At 42.5% G+C, this 22,051-nt stretch overlaps 1 protein-coding gene across 5 annotated transcripts in view; it reads left to right on the top strand.

The window, feature by feature from the left end:
* LOC106573489 (FERM domain-containing protein 5) overlaps positions 1 to 22,051 on the top strand; it is a 122,386-nt gene that overhangs the window by 80,817 nt on the left and 19,518 nt on the right. For 2 of the 5 annotated variants that reach the window (XM_014148576.2, XM_014148575.2), the window contains exons 2-5: positions 15,487 to 15,591; positions 16,447 to 16,489; positions 16,832 to 16,852; positions 17,333 to 17,411. In XM_014148576.2, the coding sequence (XP_014004051.1) occupies positions 15,487 to 15,591; positions 16,447 to 16,489; positions 16,832 to 16,852; positions 17,333 to 17,411 (248 nt within the window). Of the gene's footprint in view, positions 1 to 15,486; positions 15,600 to 16,446; positions 16,490 to 16,831; positions 16,853 to 17,332; positions 17,412 to 22,051 lie in introns of those variants that run through there. The other 3 variants (XM_014148579.2, XM_014148577.2, XM_014148580.2) reach the window with 3 other exon arrangements.

Here is a 22,051-nt window from a genome sequence, read left to right as displayed (position 1 = left end):
AACATCTCAAGACATCAGTCAGGAAGTTAAAGCTTGGTTGCAAATGGGTCTTCCAAATGGACCATGACCCCATGCATACTTCCAAAGTTGTGGCAAAATGGCTTAAGGACAACAAAGTCAAGGTATTGGAGTGGCCATCACAAAGCCCTGACCTCAATCCTATGGAAAATGTGTTGGCAGAACTGAAAAAGCGTGTGCGAGCAAGGAGGCCTACAAACCTGACTCAGTTACACCAGCTCTGTCAGGAGGAATGGACCAAAATTCACCCAACTTATTGTGGTAAGCTTGTGGAAGGCTACCCGAAAGGTTTGACCCAAGTTAAACAATTTATAGGCAATGCTACCAAATATTAACTGAGTGTATGTAAACTTCTGACCCACTGGGAATGTGATGAAAGAAATAAAAGCTGAAATAAATAATTCTCTCTACTATTATTCTGACATTTCACATTGTTAAAATAAAGTGGTGATCCTAACTGACCTAAGACAGGGAATTTTTACTAGGATTAAATGTCAGGAATTGTGAAAAACTAAGTTTAAATGTATTTGGCTAAGGTTTATGTCAACTTCCGACTTCAACTGTATATACTGTATTCTCATGGCTCATCCTATATAGCTACTGCACACACCCTTTCTATTCATATACTGTCCATACTGTCTATACACACCATTATATGTATATTTATATTCCGGACATTGCTCGTTCTGATCATTTTTAATTTCCTTATTTTTTCAATTTGTTAAATTTTTGGGATGATGTGTGAATTGTTTTGTATCGCTAGGTATTACTGCACTGTTGGAGCTCGAAACACAATCACTTCACTAAACCTGCGATAACATCTGCAGATCTGTGTACACGACCTATGAACTTTGATTTGATTTGTGTACGGTAGCCTACTGTGGGGCTGTATGAAGAAGATTTCAGAGGCAGTTTGGTTCCCTCCAGTAGACATGTTCCTCTTGGTTTCTCCCTCTTAGAGAGTTTTCTCCAGGGGACTGGCCTCTTCCCTGTCACATAAGGTTACCCAACACAGCCACAACATGTGACCACCTTGTCCATAATAGAGCTGCACAGAGCCTAGCCAGGGTGGTGAACAGAAGAGTGATGACAGGGGCATCACCTAGTCTGTGCTGTTTGATAAATTGCTTCAACAGAGCGTGGTGGATTCAAGGTGAGGCCAGGCTACTTTAGAGTATAAGTGTGCATTTATTTGTCACATTTTATGTACGCGTGCGTGTTTGTGCGTACTTGCACTTGTGTGTGTGTGTGTGTGTGTGTGTGTGTGTGTGTGTGTCTGTGTGTGTGCTTCTGTATGTGTGTGTGCACAAAGGATCATAGTGCTGTGTTTTTTTTGTGGGGATACAACAGTCCCAATACCAAAGACAGCTCCTGTCTGTGAGCAGTCTGATATACAGTATGAAGCATTTCCTTGTCTGGGTGTACACTATATGTCTGACAGTTCCATGTAAGGGATGCCACTGGAATGCCCACTGAGCCAATCCAATCAGAGTGCTTGTTCTGTTCATCAGATTCAGGCCCGGTGTTGGCTGTCTCCCTGATATGATGTCTGTATCCTCTTAGTGCTACAGTAGATGGTTAACATGTCACCAGTCTGTGCTGCTCACTGTGGTCAGAGCAGGAAGCTCTCTTCCTTTTTGCATAATTAAGAGCTTTTGCACAGCTCTGGCTATTTTAATGCCTCTCTGGATGCCATGCCAAAATCTTTCTCCACCTCGTCCATATGTATTAGGTGGACTGTGCCAAATGCACATCTCTTGAACTTTGCAGCTGCTGCAGTCTTTTCTCTTACTTTCTCTTTCTTCACAGCAACTGCACACACACAGCACACACACCACAGAGATCCCTTTAGTCAACAACACCCCTCAAACCCTCATCTACAGAGAGAGCAGTTGCCCCGTCTCAACCATCCTCACACTGGGATCTAATGCATTTATATTTATTTTAGAGAGGATCCAGCTCAACATACAGTATTGCAAGTAAACTGCACATTCAGTGACTGATCGTTGCGGTCAGTGTTGTTTCTCAGGAATACCATACTAATATTTTTGTAATCCACAGAAACAAAAAATCTATAAACAGACAGAAGTGCAGTAGCCGGTGAAAAGCTCAGGAGTAAATTGCACCGGAAAGCTTGATTTCTATCTCTATGCTGATGATGTTACCTCTGCCGTAGGCCTACATGAGCTCAGCTCGACAGATCCACTCTTCTCCCTGTGAAACTATGTGCATTGGTCTTACTGAAAAGGAACGGGCAAAAATCGCTGTGAAGGTTATACCCTGGTACCTCTGACCTTGCTGAGGGAGATGGTCCTTCTGTTCAATGACATGTTTAGTCATTTTAATGTCATTGTGGTTTTGTGAACTGTTACCAGCTTGCAGTGGAAGCAACACACTGTAGCATGTGTACACTGCAGATAATAACACATTATCGATTTTTTTTCCTACAAACTGTATTATATGAATCAATCAGTATCGACAGGGTTACTGGAGAAGAGAAAAGGGGAGTGGTGAAGTGGCATGCAATACAGTACAGCTCCTGCCTCAGGACTGGAGTTCCTCTGGCTACCTGAGGTTTCCATGTGGAGAGGCAGGGAGTTCCATGGTGCCACTTTACCCCCTCCATTGTTTCCCAAGCCTCAGGAGAGATCACTTACCACTGGTGAATCCAGCCATGAAAATGCAGAAAGCTGTTTGGCCTTGGAGACTGGCTCCTTGTGCATGCAGGCGTGAGAGGAACACTGCGGCTTTGCGTGTCAACGCGTTAATGGAGGCCCCGGGGAGCCACAATCTCCTCAATAAATGATTCAGATAGACCAGGCTCTCTTACAGAACCCAGTCCAGTACAGTCCCAATCCCCCCTTCTGAATGTTGCAATTGATGGCTTCATCTATTTTTTGTATGTACTTAATAAGACATTCCAGAGAGGGTGGACAGGAGGATACTGACAAGAATGGTACAGATTGTTGTTAGGACCCGATTGAAGATGTCTGTATGTGTTCTTGTTTTAATCTGATTGGATAGATGGTTTACATGAGTCAGATACTCAACGCAATGTCAATGTTTGTCATGGATATGATTATACATACATTAAAATGTTTATTTAAAAATGTATGTGTTTATTCAAGCGGTTATCAGAGAGCTACGATACAATTGTCAGTGGTGTAAAGTACTTAACTTAGAATACTTTAAAGTATTACTTAAGTGGCTTCCCGAGTGGCGCTACATCGCAGTGCTAGCTGTGCCACTACAGATTCATGGTTCGAGTCCAGGCTCTGTTGCAGCTGGCTACAACTGGGAGACCCATGGGGTGGTGCACAATTGGTCCAGGTTAGGGGAGGGTTTGTCCTTGTCCGATTGTGCGCTAGTGACTCCTGTGGCAGGCTGGGCACCAGGTGCATGGTGTTTCCTCCAACTGGCTTCTGGGTTAAGTTAGCATTGTGTCAAGAAGCAGTGTGGTTGAGTTGAGTTTCGGAGGATGCGTGGCTCTCGACCTTTGCATCTTGCAAGTTGCAGTGATGAGAAAAGACTGTTGGATACCATGAAAAAGGGGTAAAAGTAACAAAAACTTTAAATAAAAGTACTACTTAAGTAGTTTTTGGGGATATCTGTACTTAATTTTGCTATTTATATTTCTGACAACTTTACTTTTACTTCACTACATTCCCAAAGAAAATAATGTACTTTTTACTCCATACATTTTCTCTGACACCCAAAAGTACTTGTTACATTTAGACAGGGAAATGGTCCAATTCACACACTTATCAAGAGAACATCCCTGGTCATCCCTACTGCCTCTGATCTGGCGGACTCACTAAACACAAATGCTTTGTTTGTAAATTAATGTCAAAGTGCTGTAGTGTGCCCCTGGCTATCTGTAAATATAAAATACAAAAATGAATTGTGCTGTCTGGTTTGCATAATATAAGGATTTTAAATTTGTAGTACTTTTACTTTTACTTTTGATACAAGTACATTTTAGCAATTCTATTTACTTTTGATACTTAAGTATATTTTAAACCAAATACTTTTAGACTTTTACTCAAGTAATATTTTACTGGGTGACTTTCACTTTTACTTGAGTCATTTTCTATTAAGGTACCTTTACTTTTACTACAGAATGACTTTTGATTATTTTTTCCACCACTGACAATTGTTAATTATGCATCATTATTGAACTTGAAGTACTGGAGGTATTACTCTGGCATTAGTGTGGATAGTGTGGATCCGCTCTCGCTGAAGGGTTTGATTATCCTGTGTGTTCCGTACATGCCGACTTGCATTCCATACAGCTACATTTAATATTCTGCTCAATTGAGCTTTTCAGAAGCTTCTATGGATGCTCATACAAGGAGATACAGTATGTGTGGTTTATATTATGTAGTCATTGTGTTGTTTTCAGTCTGTCCCAACTCCCCAGCTTCTGTTGCTTTTCTAGTTTTCCTGTTTCTTCCTGTTTCTGGGGCAAATCCATACTCCGCCTCATTCCCGTCGTGTTTTGATGGCCCACTTTTTGCCTGGTGAGTGTGAACAGCTTGCTTTTTCTCCAAGCAGAGCATTATGCTGCTGGTGGGAACCCTGGCTACTAGGAGGCTGCAGGAACTAGTTCCTGGACAATACAACTTGATTCTCTCAACACGCAACAGCTTTCTGGAGGTTCATGTACATGTAGGCACAGTGACAAACACAGAGCCCTGGTAACAGGAAATTACAGGTTTTGGAATTTAAATTCTATGTGAGTATTGACAGATGGAATTTAACACTAGGATATCTGCATTTCTTAGATGTAACTTGTATTTTTCTGTTTATGTGTACAGGCATGAGGCATGGGTATATGCTGATGTCTGCCTGTCTGTTTAGCATGTTACCATGAGTGAACAGAGTGTGAATAGTATTTAGTATTCAGGCTGATCACACTTAAGTCATTCTGCCACTCACTGTGGTTCCTTACACTGACCTGCTAACAGTTCTGCTCTGGCATCCTGTACTTCTTGAACACTCCAGTCACACTAAGGAGATGTTTCAACTCTGTATTGTTGGGAAAGGCTTATAAGCAAGCATTTCACAGTGAGCTCTGATAGGTCAATTCAAATTAAACTGTATTTGTCACATGCACTGAATACATTGGGTGTAGTAGACTTTACTGTAAAACGATTGCTTACAAGTCATTTCCAACGATGCAGTTAAAAAATTATAATGAAAAAAAAAATGTAGCACAAGAGGAATAAAATACACAAGAATGAAACGATATACAGGGAGTACTTGCCAGAAGATATTGACGCTACCGTTACGCTTGTTTACACTGAGCTGCACTGGGGTTGGAACCCAATCATGGTTACATTAAGACACCGTAGAGCCGGTGCGATATATAGGTCGGAATACAAGGATGGGATAACGCACTGTTCTCCAAATGTAACCTTTATCCAAACTGCTCCATTGAGAAGACTGCTAGTTTGAGGTACATTAGCTCCCCGGTGTCTTAATGTAACCATGATTGGGTTCCAACCCCAGTACAGCTCAGTGTAAACAAGTGTAACGGCAGGGTCGGTATCTTCAGGTAAATGGAGTTCCAGTACCAGATCAATGTGCAGGGGTACGAGGTATAGTGACTAGGCATCAGGATAGATAATAATAAGAGTAAAATACAGAACAGAGTAGCAGCATCATATGATGAGTGTAAAAGTGTGTGTGTGTACACACACAAAAAGGCACTACGTAGAATCATACAGGGTACTTCGGTTTGTCCCCATAGGGGAACGCTATTTGGTGCTGGGTAGACACCTTTGCTGATGTAGGGTTCTTCAAATAACCCCCCGTATATGGTTCGACCAATAGCCATTTTATCTTTGAAGGGTTCTTCCTAAACCCTCTATGAACGGTTCCTTCAGCTTTATTAGCCTTTAAAATGTAATTATTTATGACAATACTTTACATACACTGAGTGTACAAAACATTAAGAACACCTGCTCTTTCCACGCCAGGCTGTCCAGGTGAATCCAGGTGAAAGCTGTGATCCCGTATTGATGTCACTTGTTAAATCCACTTCAATCAGTGTAGATGAAGGGGAGGAGACAGGTTAAAGAAGGATTTTTAAGCCTTGAGAGAGTTGAGACATGGATTGTTTATGTGTGCCATTCAGAGGTTTAAGTGTCTTTGAACGGGGTATGGTAGTAGGTGCCAGGCATACCGGTTTGAGTGTGTCAAGAACTGCAATGCTGCTGGGTTTTTCACACTCAACAGTCAAGAATGGTCCACCACCCAAAGGACATCCAGCTAACTTGACACAACTGTGTCAAGTAAAGTATTGGAGTCAACATGGGCCAGCATCCCTGTGGAACGCTTTCAACACCTTGTAGAGACCATGACCTGACAAATTGAGGCTGTTCTTAGGGCAAACGGGGGTGCAACTCAATATTAGGAAGGTGTTCCTAATGTTTTGTATACTCAGGGTATATCATAAGGCTTTCTTTGAGAGCCTAGTTATCTCCAAACACAGTGATGTTAGTAATCTCCTGGTTTACAGGTCATATCAGGCCTGCAAATTACATTATGATGCCTTGCAAAGTGATGTGTAATTCCTATTGGAATCCAGCCAGAGTTAGGATATCCAACAAGTGGACTTGTTAATCACCCGCAACCTGTATTCAGAATGACTGCCAGGGTAGGGAGATTGAATACTGAGACTACCTCAATCATCTAAACTGGAACAGCAATTAATCCAATTACTAACAGATTGGATTAGGTTACAAAACGTTATGTTATTTATCTTTGTGTTGCATAAAATTTATCAACCAATCAATGTACAGTACATGCAAAAACACAGATATTACTGTTAAACAAACAATTCTGAAAATCTCCCTGCAATAGACCACGCTGGGAAATATTATATATGGTTCTATCGAGAACCCTTCTTGCCTTCCAAATAATCCTTCTTGCCTTCCAAAGAATAATCAAAGAACCCTTACTTTTAAAAACAGTTCTTAGGATGTTAAAGGGTATATGTAGAACCATTTGCCTTACAAAGAACCCTTGTCTTCCAAAAAAGGGTTATTCTGATCAAAACGGTTCTTGGTAGAACTCTATCCCTCCCTTTTGGAACCCTTTTTTCTGTATGTGTGTTTGTGTTGTGTTGCTATGCGTTTGTGTGTTATGTGTGTGTGTGTGTGTGCGTATGTAGTGTATGTGGATTTATGTGGGTTTTGTGTGAGAATGTCAGTGTAGTGTGTGCGTGACTATAGTGTGTTAATACTGTGCATAGAGTCAGTGCAAGATAGGGTCAGTGCAGATAGGGTCAGTGCAGATAGGGTAACCAATGAATTAACTATTTAGCAGTCTTATGGCTATTTAGTGGTCTTATGGCTTAGGGGTAGAAGCTGTCTAGGAGCCTTTTGGTCCGAGAGCCGATGCTCGGGTACTGTTTGCCGGACGGTAGCATAGTCAACAGTCTTTGGCTTTGGTGGCTGGAGTCTGAGGCCATTTTTAGGGCTTTCCTCTGACACCGCCTGATATAGAAGTCCTGGATGGCAGGGAGCTCGGCCCCCGTGAGGGGATACGAGGTCCAATGAGGATCTGAGGGCAAATGCCAAATCTTTACAGCCTCCTGAGAGGGAAGAGGCGCTGTCGTGCCCTCTTCACAACTGTGCGTGTGTGTGTGGACCATGTTAAGTCCTTAGTTATGTAGACGCCAAGGAACTTGAACCGCTTGATTCACTCCACTACTGGATGGGGGCGTGCTCTCCCCTCTTTCTCCTGTAGTCCTCAATCAGCTCCTTGGTCTTACTGACATTGAGGGAGAGGTTGTTGTCATGGCACCACACTGCTAAGTTTCTAGCCTTCATCCTATAGGCTGTCTCATCGCAGTAGGTGTTCAGGCCTACCATCTTCGTGTCATCAGCAAACTTGATGATGGTGTTGGAGTTGTGTGTGGCCACACAGTCATGGGTGAAAAAGGATTACAGGAGGGGAATAAGCACTAAGATAGGTTTACTCTTTTCTACTTCCTGTGTGATTTTATCCTGTTTGAGTCGTCATAGACTCTAAAGTTTTAATTAGCTACTGTGTCTGAGCCACAGATTCTACCATCGTCTCCCAGGTCCCAAAATGTCAGTTCAGCTTATCCCCCTCTAACCCCAGCATCCTAGCCTCCTCTCCTAGTGGGACCAGTGTGTGATGGAGACTAGGTGGTCGGGGTTTTAACTGGGAGAGATGAGCAGCACCAGCCCAGTGCAGGTGAAAGGTTTAGAGGAAGCCAATGGCCTCGTTCCCAATGTTCACCACTAGGGTTGCAAAATTCATGGCATTTTCAATAAATTCCCTCCAACAGAAATCCTGGTTGGAGGATTCCGGATTTTCTGCTTATTCTTATTTTGGGAAAAACAGGGAATTTATTGAAAGTTCCCGGAATTTTGCAACCCTATTCACCACCATACAGTATGAACCTAGCAGGTGAAGCTATGGGGAAGTGTGAAGTGGCTGAGTGGAGAATGTTCTCTGTATCCCTTTGACTTACATTCCCATTACCGCAGAACACTGCAGATATCTGAAGGACACTCTCTGGGGTCAATAAAGCTTAAGTGCTTGATAAATGTCTTGAGTGCTTAAGAATGATTTTAACAAATCTACATCATAACGTATTGCTCTTTACAACCGACTGATGTTATGTTCTCTGTTTAAAAGAACGAATAGGTTTGCTGGGTGATCGTTAATCGTTCTCTAATTGTTACTTGGAAAGGCTTAAGAACTTGATTGTTGATTTTCCGTTTGAAGCAGAGGTATTGTGTGTACTGTATGTAATGGGCTGTGGATTAGTTGCCATGTGTGCATGCGTTGGTGTGCTCTGGGTCCCAGGCCCCAGGCTGTGATGCTGTGGCAGCAGAACCTGAGCTTGAACCTCACACAGGCTGAGTGTGCTACATTAACAATTCTTTCACTCACACACCCCAGGCCCTGATGCTAAGGAAAGTAATCTATTAATGAAACCAGAGGAATTACCCCTGGGCTTTACCACTCCAGGTCCTCTCTGTGCTTTAAACCACACACACACACACACACACACACACACACACACACACACACACACACACACACACACACACACACACACACACACACACACACACACACACACACACACACACACACACACACGCACCAGTCACACAAGAGCCAACAGCATTGTGTTTCCCTCCCCCTCACTATGAAATGAAACTGTCTTTTATTAATGTTCTGTGTTGCAAGGTTGACATAGAGCCCATTTGAATGATTCATCTGAAAGGAAAGTGGGCATTGTACTCAAGGGGACCCTTAGGAAATAGGGTAGCAATGATGCTGTTTTAAGACTGGGGATTATTTTGCTGGTCAGTCTTTTTGCCATTGAGCATACTGTACGTATAAGTCTGCTCCATTCAAATATCTGGCTAGAGTTCCATCAACTTTGTGTCCTGTGAAGCCTTATACTCTGCAGGAGCTCTGGCTGTCTGTTGGACACACAGACATTATGGAGACTGGGGTTGTTTTGCCAGTTAAAGCAGCCCAACCATTTACAAGGTAACACGTTATGGGCATTGCATGGAAGATGTGCTATTGTTGGTGCAGCATTACCTCCAGGATGAGCTATTGTTCAGTAAATTACAGTTTAATGACAAAATTAAGACTGCAGCCAACAGAGAGAACGCAGGAGAGGAAAACGCTTGTGAAGCTGTATGACATTTAATAGAATTACCCCGCCTTTTCATGGCTGTGCTACTACTTATGCGTACAGTAGTATTAGTACAGGACAGGCATTTTGCCACAGGTTTAGCCAAATGTTTTTATGATTTATGTTGAATTAGGGCTGGAAATTGCAAGTGACCTCACGATACGATATTATCACGATACTTAGGTGCCGATAAGATATGTATTGCGATTCGATACTGTGATTGTTATGCGATTCGGTGTTACAAAAATATTGCTCACCATATGTCTGCTGCAGAGGGACAAGAGAGAGCCATGAGAAAATTAGTTTTGATCAGTCATGAAAATAAAAGGTCTGAAAACAAATTGGCTCCCTGTTTAAAAAGAAGATATATAATGAAAAATACTGGAGTTTTGGTGCAGCCAACTAGCGCAAAAATAATATTGCGATATTGTCAAAATGATACGATATAATGTCAAAAGTAATATCCCGATATGCAACTGTATTTATTTCCCCCCCAATCACTATTATGAATCATCCTTTGGATTTGATGGCAGAGGATGCAGTCTGTTTACAGGATGTGTGGAAAGAGGCCTTCCTACACTTAGAAAAAAAGTGCTATCTTGAACCTAAAAGGTTTTTTTGGCCGTCCTCATAGGAGAACCCTTTGAAGAACCCTTTTTGGTTCCAGGTAGAATCTTTTTGGGTTCTTTCCCTTTCCATAGAGGGTTCTACATGAAACCCAAAAGGGTTCTACCTGGAACCAAAAAGTGTTCTTCAAAGGGTTCTCCTATGAGGACGGCCAAAAAAACCTTTTGTTACCCTTTTTTTATAAAAGTGTTCTCAACTGTAAAATTTCACTAGGGGTAACAGAATGCATAGGTTTTCACACCAGATGCTACTGCCACCTCAACAATCACTGAATCCCTGTTCACACGAACAAACCAATGTCTTTATCGGAGATGCTATTTGATTTGGTTAGTCAATGGTCAGACCAGGGGATTGGCAGTTTGGTCGATACCCTTTAACAATCCATGACCAACTCAGCTGAAGAGACGATGCATTAGTTTTAATTAAGAATTCACCAGTATCATTCATTAGATCCTTTTTTCCCGCCACACCGTCACAGATCCTATAATTACAGAGCCTGTTGGAGGGGGATAATGCAGCTAGGCTTTGTGTGGGGTAGAGAGATGACTCAGGGAGGGAGACAGGAGAAGGAGCGAGAGAGGGAGAGAGGAGTGCTATGGAATACTAACACACTTGCTGTCTGAAAAAAAGCCAGGCTTCCTGTCTGACTCAATGCGTCATCGTTTGCCCATATACATCACTGTCTTCCAGACTTTTTTGCTTTGTCATTGGCTCGCCTTGGCGGGGATTTCTGCCCAGTGGTGGTTTTTGAAGCCGGTGCATCTCAGAACAATGTGTATTGTCTATTTACAGCTTTCATAAAATACAACTTATTCAAGTTGAATAAACAAAGTTTAATTCTAAATGCAAGGCGAACAAGAATGTTTTATTATGATGGGATATTGTGTCAATACACAGAGTGAGAGACTGTGATTGATCTTATTGAGGGATCTGTGTCCAATACCTATTTTATAAGGATGTAATATGCATAATTGATAAGCGTGTGTGTGTCCTTGCGCAATGCATTGCCCCTTTGCACTTCAATTTCTGCCCGGGGCGAGTAAGCAGGCATGTCGGGTTGAGTTGGATGTGAGGGAGAGGTCTAGAAGTGACAGTGACGATCGCCCATGGAGGTCCGCAAGCCCTAAGTCTTACTGTGAGAAAGGTCAGACTGTTAGCAGCGCTTGCTTGCACTGATATTTGGCCGGAGAGTCACGGCAGGCACCCGGTAAACCTTCTCTGACAGGGCTCTCTCTTAATGAAGTGTGTTAGCTGGAGCCTGAGTAATGACGTTGAGGAGATTACTGATCAAAGAGACACTTCCTCTGCCATCACAGGCCCAATGAGGACATAGAGAGTGACTGAGGCTGACTCTAGCAGCCCACTGCCCTGGTCTAGCCTGGCCGGAGGTGACCTTCACTCACAGCTCAAGGGTCAAACTGTTCTTGATGGCGAGGGGGAGGGACATGTCTTCTTGTCCTCTGGACTGGAGAGATCCAGTGAGATCCAGTAGCAGCAGCAGCCATCAGGTGGTGTCCAGGCCAACAGCAGCATGTTACCCACGCATGGCCAGTGTCTTATTCTCAGCAGACCTCAGCCCGCTCTGTGTCAGGAGCTCATTTAGGGAATCCTCTGCTGTTCACCCACACATCACATTGTGCTTTGCATGCTTCAATCGTATGCGTTTAAGGTCGACTGCTCCCCATCTGTCAGACTACCAAAAATAGGCATGCAGAGCTCTGACTGCACTGAGGGCATCATGAACATCTCTGGTTGCTATGCAAATGTAGACAGTGGGAAATGCTACAGATATGGATGTGCTGTAGATACAAATGTGGATTAACCACATTATTCTCCCCTCCAAGGTCACTAAACAGTCCTCATTGGCTGACATGGTATCAATAGGAGCGTGACAGATTCATCTGGCGCATGATACGCATGATACGTATGCTTGACCTTGAAGCGTGTTCCTTTAAAAGTTTGCATGAAGACTGTGAGGAGCATGTGTGTTGACTGACCGCATTACTAAGCTCCATTAAACGGCCCCAAGTGAGCCAGTGGGGATGGAGGGAGGTGGCACGTGAGGCCTGTTTGTCCCTGGCATGGGGAGGGAGAAGGAGAGGGAGAGCAGTGGAGCGATCATTAATCTGCGTTCTCTCCCTGGCACTGATGTATCACCTCTTCATCCACATCCCAGTTATTAGTAAGACTGGGCGATGCAATCCTCTTAATATGTCACACATGTCATGCCTAGAAGGCACAACTTCAGCACCTGCATGTATCCTTTTCAGCTATTAAAATGCAATGGCACTGAGCGATAAACAGATCATTCACATTGCATTTCTTTTCTTTTATAGCATTGCTTTGAAGATGACTTTTTACATTGGTACTGATTCAGGATATTGTAATAATTGTAAAAATGTTGTCTGTCGTTTCCTGATGTTGCACAGTAATCTGTGAGGGGTGCCAGTGTATCAGAATTCTAGTCCACCCAGTTTCAGTACACATGCTTATCACAGAAGCACTGCCATTATTCTATTTAGCTGACTAACAGACACAGTGTTAAGCTGACAGCCTGACTGAGTCTGCACTATATAACTCCCAGGTTGTAGGCTAGGTAGAGAGATGTATTAGTTGCCTGCCTGCCGGATGGATCACCGCCCTGTTCCAATGAGCTGTAATCACCCCTGGTTTGTGCTTCTGCTAATACCAGCAGCCCTTACAAATGCCTTAAGCTCCACCAGAGGGTAACAACTTATTATGGTGGTGTGCAATGTTTGCTGAAAATTCAAATAACTTATCTTTCTGGAATAATTCAGAGAGGGTGGATATTATTATGGAAAACATGTTGATTTGAGTGACATTTTAAATAGTAATCAGAGCTGGGAGCCTGATAGTTCTTTCAGTGGTGTGTGAGAGTGGAAGGGGAAAACTGGTGCTGGTGCAGGTGGGCAGAGTCTCCCCTCCTCTTCTATCCTCTCCTTCTCTGCCTTGCCTTCTCTTTGATCTCCTCTTAACTAGAGTCGATGCCCGCGCCCCCGTGGAAATCTAATTAGCATAATCAAAAATCCATCTGTTTAATCTAGAGATATATGTTGTTTTGCATGGGCTCAATCCACCGCATCCGCCGATGTTGGCTTTCCGCATCTGCGGTGGAAGGTGGCAGAGCTACCTGAACGGTTTTGGCTACTAATGCTAATATGACCTCTTTATGGAAAGATGAGACTCTCACGAGCACGATTGTGTTCTTCGTTTGTCTCTACGACCCTCACAAGCGTCACGGGACTTGTCTGAAGTAGGTACCGCCGATCTGCAAACTTCTATCTGAGGCGTCCGAACAGTTTGGGCTACACAGTAATATGACCCCATCATCGAAAGGTGAGACTCTTACGAACACGTACATGCTGCCTCACAAGACTCATCTTAAGGTAGCCCGGTACCAGTTAAAAAAATGAATGGAATTATATACACAGAGTGTACAAAGCATTAGGAACACCTTCCTAATATTGAGTTGCACCCCCTTTTGCCCTCAGAACAGTCTCAATTTGTCGGGGCATGGACTCTATATGGTGTCAAAAGCGTTCCACAGGGATGCTAGGCCATGTTGACTCCGATGTTTCCCATAATTGTATCAAGTTGGCTGGATGTCCTTTGGGTGGTGGACCATTCTTGATACACACGGGAAACTGTTGAGTGTGAAAAACCCAGCAGCGTTGCCGTTCTTGACACACTCAAACCGGTGTGTCTGGCACATACTACCATACCCTGTTCAAAGGCACTTAAATATTTTGTCCCCCATGTTGAATGGCACACATAAACAATCAATGTCTCAATTCTCTCAAGGCTTAAAAATCCTTCTTTAACCTGTCTCCTCCCCCTCATCTACACTGATTGAAGTGGATGTAACAGGTGACATCAATAAGGGATCATAGCTTTCACCTGGATTCACCTGGTCAGTCTTTGTCATGGAAAGAGCAGGTGTTCCTAATATTTTGTACACTCAGTCTGGAAGTACTTTAGTGCCAAAAAAGTGTTTAATATGGGTAAAAAAATATCATAATTTCATGAGCTTTCTCATATCTCTCAGATATAGGACAGGCACATCAAATCATACTTCCTTGTTATGTATTTGTTTACTGTCTCTTTTGTCATGTATGAATATGTTATTCAATGTGTTTCTATGGGCCAATAGCAGTAAGGCCAAATTCAATTTATTGGGGGGATACTTACAGGGGTCCTAAAACTAAATCAAAAAGCAAAAATGTTGGTTGGTATGACCATCGAAAAACAATTACATATGTTAGCTTAGTTTAAACCCGGGACCTTAATTAATGCCTTTAAATCATATGCAATTCTTCTCAGCATAATATACTGTATATAGTGAATATAGTGTATTATGGGTTTGACCAATCATCATACCTAAACTGTGTGAAACTTGGTTAACCTTCATTCAATTTTAGAATATAAGCGGAGGTGCTGTAACACACCATTTGTCTGTCTAAATGTACAGGCCTAGAGGTACAGTAATTTTACGGAGAAGAAACATTTGCATTAAACTCAGTGTAGAGGGTCTGGACTCAATAGGGAGGCTGGGTTAGTCCATAGGAATTGCACCTGTGGCTGTGCAGAATATAGGAGACCGACGGGGGCATCAGATGTGCAGTAGAGAGTCAGTGGAGGAGTGTGCCCACTGCGTCCAGTCCTCTGTGCCACTGTGTGGTGTGCCAGACTGCTGCTCATAGGGCAGCGTGCCCACATGCAAGCAAGGGAGGGTCACAGTTCATCAGTCTAACCCAGCCAGATCTCAGCACACTTAATCCACTCTCTCATTTTTTCTCAGCTATGGAGGGCTTCTGGCCCAGACTCAGCAGATGGCTGTGGTGGCTGTCATCAATATTGTATAAATCCTAGATATTTCCACAGGTTCTAGGAAATATGAAGCACATTTATATATCAGTAAATGACCTCCCTCTCTGCCCTTAGTCTCACACTCAAACTTTGGCAAAGGTTCTCCCTCATGTCCTAATGGAGTTGAGTCCCTGGGCCAGCTCACTTATGTCCTTTAAGTGGGGGTATTTCCCCGAAATTGCCTGCTTACAGTAGTTTGTAGTGCTCTTGTGTTTTCTGTCAGTTCCTCATGTTATTGTTTTCTCCTTGTCTTGCAGCGGGATGCTAAAGGACAGTATCTGTTCGACCTCATCTGCCACCACCTGAACCTACTGGAGAAGGACTACTTTGGCATCAGATATGTGGACCCAGACAAACAGCGGGTGTGTGTGTGAGTGCTTGCGTGCGTGCGTGTGTGTGTCCGTGTGCTGCATGAAGCATACTGCAGCAGAGGTGACGGTTGAAAGAGATACAGGGCCAGATTGAAAATGTATGTTATTTTCTTTCTTTCATAACACACCATATTAGAGCGACACTCATTCCATCAGCAGCAGCAGAGCACTAAAGGTTATTATATTCTCTCAGAAATAGCTTGTAGCTGCACTGCTTGATTCATGAAGAATTAACATGTGCTTAGAGTGTGTGTTTTAGCCACAGAGATAAGACACAGGTCCTGCTGATCCTGCATTTCCAATGAGGAGAGGGGCTTGATGGAGTTAATGTTCCCAGAAGGACAGGGGGATGAACCAGGGCCTGATATACTGGCAGAACCAGAGTTACCTTCAGCACTGAGCCTAGAGAGTACTGCCGCAGTCTGTCTGTCTGTCTGTCTGTCTGTCTGTCTGTCTCTGTCTGTCTGTCTCATCTGATACAACATCCATTACTGTCATTTATAGACAAAGAGGTTATCTGTATGGGCCTTTACTCTTCAATTTGCTTCAGCATGATGTTGATTTAATGATACAAATCAGGACTTGATAGCATGAATGATGTTGGTGTGTTTTAGATCCGAAGCTGACATGACATGACACAGGCTTTCACACGTCTTTAGATGAACGGTCATTCCTGTCTATTGCATTTAACCTGCTAGCTTTTGTAGAGTGATATGGAGTGATTTGAGTATGGCGTCATGAGTAACAGCTCAGCTCAGCTGTAGTTAAGGCGGTAGATGCAGGATTGACAGACGTTTCACTTTTGTCACACTTTGATCATGTGTCTTTTTGTTGTTGTTGATGCAGCATTGGTTGGAGGTCACAAAGTGTATTGCCAAGCAGATGAAATGTAAGTATTTCGAGTGTCTTCCTGTTCATGCTATGATCATTCTGCCAATTGAGCAATTCTAGTTATCATCACCATGGTGTCTCTAATGACACATTATGTAACTTGACTAATGGGTGGCAGGTAGCCTAATGGTTAAGCGTGTTGGGCCAGTAACCAAAAGGTTGCTGGTTCAAATCCCTGAGCCAGCTAGGTGACAAATCTGTCATGAGCCCTTGAGCAAGGCACTTAACCCTAATTTCTCCTGTACATGGCTCTGGCTAAGAGTGTCTGCTAAAATGTAAATGTAATGATTGTGCATTTGAATACAGATGGTAGGAAGTTACTGTATTATGATTTCAACAGATCAAGATTCTCCATTTGACTGTGAGTATGGACAGAAAAGATGAACTGTCCCTCAAAAAAACTCAAATAAATCCTAGCAGAAGATAATCCACACTAAGGTCTCTCACCCACTCTCTTGTCTTTGCAAATCATCATGAACTGTGTCTTGCTAATTGTGGATACAGAGTTTAAGTGAGATTCCGTTAACCTAATCTACTGTATACTGTGTATGTATACTGTATATGAAGTAAAGATCGAAAGTCATTTTCATTTATGGTAATCGTTTTTCAGTGCCACCTTCAAAGATTGCTTAATTAATGGGTTCTGTTTAAATTGAGTAGCCATTTGAAATGCTAATATGTTAACTGAAATGGTTTCATCAATTCATGTTAGCACTATGTTAGAACACTTTTGCAAGGTGGTGCTTTTAGAGCATTTTTTCAGTTAATCATTTTAACTCTGACCATGAAATGTTCCTGACTATTTTGTTCTCCATTGCTGACTCAAGCCTTTGTCCCCCAGCCCAGCCTCCGTTCACCATGTGTCTCAGAGTCAAGTTTTACCCTCCTGATCCCGCTGCTCTCAAAGAGGAAATAACCAGGTAGGATTTTTGTGATCCTCAGCAAAGTAAAGAAATGCCAACAACCACTCCCCCAGCCACCACTCTGGGTTCCTCTAGTACAGGTATTCCCAAGCTGGGGTACATTTCACTGCCAAAAATAAAATGAAACCATCTAGTGAAATAACAACACAATGTCAAGTACAGGTAGCCTATCAAATAATTAACATCCAATCACATTATCCGTTACTCTTTCGCGTTAAACCTTCACTCTTGCGCAGACATTTAGAAACGAAACATGACCATTTGAAAATAAGCCACGGGAGTTTTTGGAGCGAGAATAAAGACGACTTTCGAGTAGTAAGACATGTATAAAAGCAACAGATACCATTAATAAGAAGGGGCTAGAAGCATCTTATATGGTGAGCTACCGAGTGGCTAGGACAAGCAAGCCCCATACTATTGTGGAGGACTTAATTATTCCTGCTGCCACGGATAAGGCTGGGACAATGCTGGGGGAAAGGCACAAAAAACTATTGCATTATACAATGATATGGGTAGCGAACATGTAACGCTTTTAAAACATACAGAAGTCCGCTGGTTATCAAGGGGAAAAGTATTGACATGTTTTTTTTATATGGGGAGACAAGCTTAAAGTTTTCTTCACTGACCATCATTTTCACTTGTCTGACCGCTTGCACGATGACGAGTTTCTCACACGACTGGCCTATCTGGGTGATGTTTTTTCTCGCCTGAATGATCTGAATCTACGATTACAGGGACTCTCCACAACTATATTCAAAGTGCGGGACAAAATTGAGGCTATGATTAAGAAGTTGGAGCTCTTTTCTGTCTGCATTAACAAGGACAACACACAGGTCTTTCCATCATTGTATGATTTTTTTGTGTGCAAATGAACTCAAGCTTACGGACAATGTCAAATGTGATATAGCGAAGCGCCTGAGTGAGCTGTGTGCACAATTACGCAGGTACTTTCCTGAAATGGACGACACAAACAACTGGATTTGTTATCCCTTTCATGCCCTGCCTCCAGTCCACTTACCGATATCTGAACAAGAAAGTCTCATCGAAATTGCAACAAGCGGTTCTGTGAAAATTCAATTTAATCAGAAGCCACTGCCAGATTTCTGGAAAGGGCTGTGCTCAGAGTTTCTTGCCTTGGCAAATCGCGCTGTTAAGACACTGATGCCCTTTGCAACCACGTACCTATGTGAGAGTGGATTCTCGGCCCTCACTAGCATGAAAACTAAATACAGGCACAGACTGTGTGGAAAATGATTTAAGACTGAGACTCTCTCCAATACAACCCAGCATTGCAGAGTTATGTATATCCTTTCAAGCACACCCTTCTCATTAACCTGTAGTGAGTTATTCACAATTTTTGATGAACAAATAAGGTTTTATTTAAGATGGCTAAATATAGAGCAAAATTATTGATTATTATTATATTATTATTTGTGCCCTGGTCCTATAAGAGTTCTTTGTCACTTCCCACGAGCCGGGTTGTGACAAAAACTCACACTCATTCTAATGTTTAATACATTTATCTTATAGCTTACAATGATGGCAAAAAAAAAAACATTTGAGTGTGCGCTGACCCTGGTGCTAGAGGGGGTATGAAGCTGGAGGTTGAATGTTTGAAGGGGTACGGGACTATAAAAAGTTTGGGAACCACTGCTCTAGTATAAAAAAGAAGTAAGGTAGAGCAGCCATGGCTTTGTGTATAAAATCTTTTAATAACTTTAGCCTTTTCAAAAGCAGTTTCAAAGCACCCTCTGCTTATCACCTTTTTTCATACTTTTCTTTTCCTCCAGAAGTGTTAGCCTGCTGAATGCACATACAGTATTTTTAGTTTTTCTAGTCATTATTGAAGGGCCTCCATAATAAAACAATTCTGAGCACTTTGTGTCTAAAATAGTGCGATAAATATTAAAAAGAGACTGCAGTTTGAAGTAAAGTTGAGATGTACGTAAAAAGCCTTCCTAAGTAAGCTGGCGGGCGAGCCTGTTCTCAGAAATTTCTGCTAAATTGGGAGGCTGTGTAGCTGGGCTGTGCTCTCCGTTGGTCTCTCTGGCCGGCTGACTGGCTGGCTGTTGAGGGAAGACAGGGAAGGAGGAGGACTGAGGGTCAGTGACGGCTAGCAGACTCCTCTAAATGATACATGATTAGCCCCCAGCTAGCTCAGATTGGAATCATTTTTGCACAGTTCTTCGCCTGACTCCCTCATCTCCTGTGCAGTCTGCAATGAGGTCACCCAGAAAAGCCTCTCTGTGCCCTCAATAGGGCCTTTAAACATCCTCTGATACGCTCTGATTTCTACCTCCTGATGATGACATCAAAGAAGCAAGTACAGTGTATTCGGAAAGTACCCCTTCACTTTTTCCACATTTTGTTACATTACAGCCTTATTTTAAAATTGATTAAATTGTTTTTTTCCTCATCAATCTACCCACAATACCCCATAATGGCAAAGTAAAAAAAGGTTATTGGACATTTTTACAACATTTTTATATAATTAAAAAAATTGAAATATCACATTGCCATAAGTTTTCAGATCCTTTACTCAGTACTTTGTTGAAGCACCTTTGGCAGCGATTACAGCATCAAGTCTTCTTAGGTATGATGCTACAAGCTTGGCACACCTGTATTTGTGGAGTTTCTCCATTCTTCTCTGCAGATCCTCTCAATCTCTGTCAGGTTGGATGAGGAGCGTCGCTGCACAGCTATTTTCAGGTCTCTCCAGAGATGTTCAATCAGGTTCAAGTCCGGGTTCTGGCTGGGCACTCAAGGACATTCAGAGACTTGTCCCGAAGCCACTCCTGTATTGTCTTGGCTGTGTGCTTAGGGTCGTTGTCCTGTTTGAAGGTGAACCTTCGCCCCAGTCTGAGGTCCTGAGTGCTCTGGAGCAGGTTTTCATCAAGGATCTCTCTGTATTTTGCTCCGTTCATCTTTTCCTTAACCCTGACTAGTCTCCCAGTCCCTACCGCTGAAAAACATCCCCACAGAATGATGCTGCCACCACAATGCTTCACCGTAGGGATGGTGACAGGTTTCCTCCAGACGTGACGGTTGGCATTCAGGCCAAAGAGTTCAATCTTGGTTTCATCAGAGCAGAGAATCTTGTTTCTCATGGTCTGAGAGTCATTTAGCCTCTCTAGGGTAGGTGGGACGAAATCATCCCACCTACGCAACAGCCAGTGTAATCCCGTGGCGCGATATTCAAATACCTTAGAAATGCTATTACTTCAATTTCTCAAACATATGACTATTTTACACCATTTTAAAGACAAGGCTCTCGTTAATCTAACCACACTGTTCGATTTCAAAAAGGCTTTACAACGAAAGCAAAACATTAGATTATGTCAGCAGAGTACCCAGCCAGAAATAATTAGACACCTATTTTTCAAGCTAGCATATAATGTCACATAAACCCAAACCACAGCTAAATGCAGCACTAACCTTTGATGATCTTCATCAGATGACAATCCTAGGACATTATGTTATACAATACATGCATGTTTTGTTCAATCAAGTTCATATTTATATCAAAAACCATCTTTTTACATTAGCATGTGACGTTCGGAACTAGCATTCCCACCGCAAACTTCCGGTGAATTTACTAAATTACTCACGATAAACGTTCACAAAAAACATAACAATTATTTTAATAATTATAGTTACAGAACTCCTTTATGCAGTCGCTATGTCCGATTTTAAAATAGCTTTTCGGTGAAAGCAGATTTTGCAATATTCTGAGTAGATAGCCCAGCCATCACGGGCTAGCTATTTAGACACCCACCAAGTTTAGCCCTCACCAAAGTCAGATTTACTATAAGAAAAATTGGATTACCTTTGCTGTTCTTCGTCAGAATGCACTCCCAGGACTTCTACTTCAATAACAAATGTTGGTTTGGTTCAAAATAATCCATAGTTATGTTCAAATATCCTCTGTTTTGTTCGTGCGTTCAAGACACTATCCGAAGGGTAAAGAAGGGTGATGCGCCCGACGCGTTTCGTGACAAAAAAATTCTAAATATTACATTACCGTACTTCGAAGCATGTCAACCGCTGTTTAAAATACATTTTTATGCCATTTTTCTCGTAAAAAAGCAATAATATTCCGACCGGGAAACCCTGTTTACGTTCAAAGACAGAGAAAATAAAAACATGGGGTCGCCTCGTGCACGCGCCTCAGTCTCATTGTCCTCTGATCGACCACTTACCAAAGGCGCTAATGTTTTTCAGCCAGGGGCTCCAAAGACATCATTCAGCTTTTTCCCGCCTTCTGAGAGCCTATGGGAGCCGTAGGAAGTGTCACGTTACAGCAGAGATCCTCAGTTTTCAATAAAGAGAGTGAAGAAGCCCAAGAAATTGTCAGACAGGCCACTTCCTGTAAGGAATCTTCTCATGTTTTTGCCTGCCATATGAGTTCTGTTATACTCACAGACACCATTCAAACAGTTTTAGAAACTTTAGGGTGTTTTCTATCCAAAGCCAATAATTATATGCATATTCTAGTTTCTGGGCAGTAGTAATAACCAGATTAAATCGGGTACGTTTTTTATCCGGCCGTGTAAATACTGCCCCCCATCCCTAACAGGTTAGGTGCATTTTGGCAAACTCTAAGCAGACTGTCATGTGCCTTTTACTGAGTGGCTTCC

This window comes from Salmo salar, chromosome ssa16 (assembly GCF_905237065.1).
Source record: "Salmo salar chromosome ssa16, Ssal_v3.1, whole genome shotgun sequence".
In the NCBI taxonomy this organism is placed as follows: Eukaryota; Metazoa; Chordata; class Actinopteri; order Salmoniformes; family Salmonidae; genus Salmo; species Salmo salar.
Note: the sequence above shows the minus strand (reverse complement) of the source record. Positions and strands in the feature narration are given on the sequence as shown.